Source organism: Geospiza fortis, unplaced genomic scaffold (assembly GCF_000277835.1).
Source record: "Geospiza fortis unplaced genomic scaffold, GeoFor_1.0 scaffold450, whole genome shotgun sequence".
NCBI classification, from domain to species: domain Eukaryota; kingdom Metazoa; phylum Chordata; class Aves; order Passeriformes; family Thraupidae; genus Geospiza; species Geospiza fortis.
In genome coordinates this window covers 1,280,570-1,284,445 of record NW_005054416.1, presented here as the reverse complement: position 1 = coordinate 1,284,445, position 3,876 = coordinate 1,280,570, and the positions used below count along the sequence as shown (strand labels likewise).

At 52.2% G+C, this 3,876-nt stretch overlaps 1 protein-coding gene across 1 annotated transcript; it reads left to right on the top strand.

Annotated features, from left to right (window-relative positions):
* The first annotated feature begins 6 nt into the window (after positions 1-6).
* Positions 7-3,859, top strand: LOC102044029 (protein-L-isoaspartate(D-aspartate) O-methyltransferase-like). Its single transcript, XM_014309287.2, has 8 exons — positions 7-200; positions 926-1,030; positions 1,369-1,400; positions 1,846-1,950; positions 2,173-2,293; positions 2,418-2,503; positions 2,616-2,785; positions 3,062-3,859. Exons 1-8 carry the CDS (start codon positions 86-88, stop codon positions 3,072-3,074), a joined length of 747 nt encoding a protein of 248 aa, XP_014164762.1. The 5' UTR covers positions 7-85; the 3' UTR covers positions 3,075-3,859.
* Positions 3,860-3,876: the final 17 nt, after the last annotated feature.

Here is a 3,876-nt window from a genome sequence, read left to right as displayed (position 1 = left end):
GGGATGTGCCCCAGCGCCACACGGGGAGCTCCGGCGGGGCTCTGAACCACTCCCTCTCTCCGCAGGCCGCTGCCGTGTCCGTGGGATGAGCCAGCTGCCGTGCGGCGCCGTGCTGGCACTCATGGGGCTGCTCTTCGCCAGGACCATGGCCTGGACATCCAGCGGGAAAACGCACGCGGAGCTGGTGAACAACCTGTACAGTGAGTGCCAGCAGCGTCCCTTGGAATGTCAGTGCACGGATATTTAATGGCTGTGTATGGATATTTAGCGTCACGCCGTGTGACACTGCTCACTCGGAAGGGTTGGGGTTCATGTTCCTGAATTTCGGCATTTGCCCCGGCCTGAACTCGTTCTATTTATAGCTGGAAACAAGGTGTTATGCCAGGAGGGGCAGGACGCCTCTCCACACCTTCCTTCCCTGCCTCTGGAAGTGTGTGGTGCCCTTTAGAGCGCTGCAGCTCGGTGTTCGAGCCCGGCGGTGCAGCCGAGTGTCCCGTACATCCAGGCTGTGCCTCCAGCTGTGCCCGAGCGCTGGAATGGTGCCCGGTGCCAGGACAGCGAGCTGGAACACACATAAAAATAGCTGTAAACTTCCCCAGAATTCCCGTAGAGAGGTGTGAAGGGATGTTGGATGGCTCTGCGGCCGTGGTCCTTGAGTTCGCTGCTGAAACCTGAACCGGAGTCTCCGTTTCCTGCCGTGAAACGTGACTCCGGCTCACTCCCGTTACACCTGGCAGTGTATTGGGCTGGTGGCTGGGCCCCAGCTGAAATGGGAAAGGCTGTCCTTCCATCAGTCTCTCAGATCCCTCATTAATACCCCCAGATCCACAAACTCCCTGAAGTGTGAACTTCCCCTTTTAAATTTCTTCTTGCTGGAATGCCCAGGATTTCAGTCCTGCCCATCTCTCTTTTCCTTCTTTCCCAGAAAAAGGGATCGTTAAGTCGCAGAGAGTCTTCGATGTGCTGTTGGCTACCGACAGAGGTCACTACATCAAGTATTTCCCATACATGGATTCTCCTCAATCCATTGGTGAGTCACTTCTAGCAAAACATCTGCTGTCAGCAGGGCACAGGGTGCCTTGGCAGGTGCTCCATGGCTGTGCTGTGGAATGGTGTGCCCTGAAAGTGTCCAAGGCCAGGTTGGATGGGCCTTGGAGTAGCCTGGTCTAAGGGAAGGTGTCCCCACCCGTGGCAGGGACTGGGACTGGATGAGCTTTAAGGTCCCTTCCAACCCACATCATCCTGTGATTCTGTGAAAGGAGACAAGTGTTTTACTATTTTTGGGGGAAGGTGGGGGAGAATTAGGAACTGTTCCCATTGGCAATTTTATTCCTTGTCAAATGACTTGTGTCACCTGTTTCCTTTTAGGCTACAAGGCTACGATCAGCGCCCCGCACATGGTAAGGTGAAAACTCCTCACTTTCAACAGCAGTGGAGGGAATTGTTTATTACTCTTTTTGTATTTAATTTTTCTTCACGTAGAAAACTGAAACATCCCATGGACATGACTATCCTGCTTGTTTCTTTAGGGATTTTTCTTCTGTGGAGGAGTTACCTCTATACTCTTTCAGTTGCTTTAAAAGTGTGCTTAGATGGGAATTCCCTTTTGTTGTCCCTTTTTTTGCATGAGACCTTTTTTCCTGCTATTTCATATCTAATTCCCGAGCCTCTGCCTAAATTATGTCCTGCAAAAGATCTTCCAGGTCTGACTCTTGAGTTTTGCTCTAGAAGTGTCAGGCACGAGGCCATGTGTGCTGTGATCAAATCAGAAAACAAGAAAAGGTGTTGGAAGAGGAGACTAACCCTGGGATGTTTCCCTCTTCCTTGTCCTGGGTGTCCCTGCAGCACGCCCATGCACTGGAGCTGCTCAAGGATCAGCTGGTGGAAGGTGCCAAGGCGCTGGATGTGGGATCTGGGAGCGGATACCTCACCGCGTGCTTTGCCAGGATGGTGAGCTCACAGCACTCTATTCCCAGCCTGGAAAGCACATCCCTTAATTAGCTGCTATAACTGGGACTACTCAGCCCTAAAACCAAGGAAGGGGCACAGGGCTTGCACCTCCTGTTCAGAACCTCTGCTCTGGAGTTTCTTCCTGGACATTCCCCATTTCCCACTGAAACCTGCCCTGGCTCTTCCATACAGGAGGCATCAGATATTTGATGTTTTTTGCAGACTGGCCCGACAGGAAAAGCTGTGGGTGTGGAGCACATCAAGGAGCTGGTGCACGAATCCATCCGGAACGTCCAAGAGGATGATCCTACGCTGCTCAGCTCCGGCCGCGTGAAGCTCGTGGGTGAGCTCCCTGCAGCCCCGGGGTTTTCCCCTTGGCTCTGCTCCTTGCAGCCCTTCCAGTTGTGTTGATGCTTTGAGTTGTTATGACACAACCCAAGTGTTCCCTGGGTGTTTTCCATCTGTAGTTGGAGATGGCAGGCAGGGATACCCCGAGGAGGCTCCTTACGACGCCATCCACGTGGGAGCGGCCGCGGCCACCGTCCCCAAGGAGGTAAGAGAGGCCGTGCTGGGTGCCCCTAGAGAAAATGAGGGAACCCCTGCAAGCTTCTCTTCTGTCTGGGGGGGTTTTTGCCCCTGCTGACTGGGGTTTCTTGGTGCTGCAGCTGCTGAAGGAGCTGAAGCCGGGCGGGCGGCTGATCGTGCCCGTGGGGCCCGAGGGGGCGAACCAGGTGCTGATGCAGTACGACAAGACCAGCGAGGGGCACATCGTGGAGACCCAGCTCATGGGCGTCATCTACGTCCCTCTCACAGACAAGGAGAAGCAGTGGCCTCGGTAAAACCTGCTCTTCCCTGAGGAACACTCCTTCCTCTCCCTCTGAGCTCGCTCTCCTTGGCTTTGCTGACTGAGTCCTGGATCCCTGGCAGATGCTGTTTGTGGAAAAAAAAAAAAGGAGAGAACAGCTTGGCAAAGCAGGGGATACTTTCTCTTTCATAAGAGCTTGCAGAGTTTTACTTCCTCTTTTTCTGGAGCCTCTGTGTGTGCTTAAATTCCATGTGATGCTGGCACAGACCTGAGGGAGTAGTAACTGTTGGTTTTCCTTTGCCTCAGGGATGACCTCTGACACATGGATGGACATCTCTAAAGGCACCTCAGAAAGCTCATGGGAGGGACTTAGGCCTGTAGATGGTCAGTATGGTTTTGCTTTTTAATGGAAATTTCATCAATGGATAAAGGGAAGTTCTGCTTCAGAGGAGCTCGTTCTGGAGGGATGGAGAACAGGGACAGGACCAGGGGAGGCTCTTGGAGGCCGTGGCAGCTTCCAGGGAGTGGATCCAGACAGCTCCAGCTTTCCTTTCTGATAAACTCTAGATAACATCAGATGACAGAGAATTCTGACAGCAGACAGGAATACCTAGAGCTTCACTAAAACCACTTTAATATCGACTACTCTGCCTAATGCTTGTCGAAAATAAGTCACAATTAGTGTCTCGGAGCAGCAATGTACCCTGATTTGTCAGTTTTTAAAATATGGGAGCGTGTTCTCTTCCTGCCTGCACCAGCTAATTTAATGATGGCCAGCAACACTGGATTTTGAGGGTATGAAAAATGCTCGGGTTTTTTTCTGTTTGGAGTTTTGAAAAATATTCATTTCTGGACTTGACCCTCTTTGGGGTTACGAAAAATGCGCATTTCTTGGCTTTTCTGATTGGGGTTATAAAAAATGCTCATGTTTCGGCTTTTCCCTGACGCGTCCCTCCCGCAGGCAGTGACTGAGGAGGCTCACGAGGGGCAGGCGAGCTGCGGTGAGGCTCGAGGGTCATTGGTGGAGCAGTTCTGAGGGGGGAAACTGCTGGGAGGTAAAAATATAAATAAATCAATTAATAAATAAAGGCGCTCTCGCTCCTCCATCGCCTCCGCCTGAA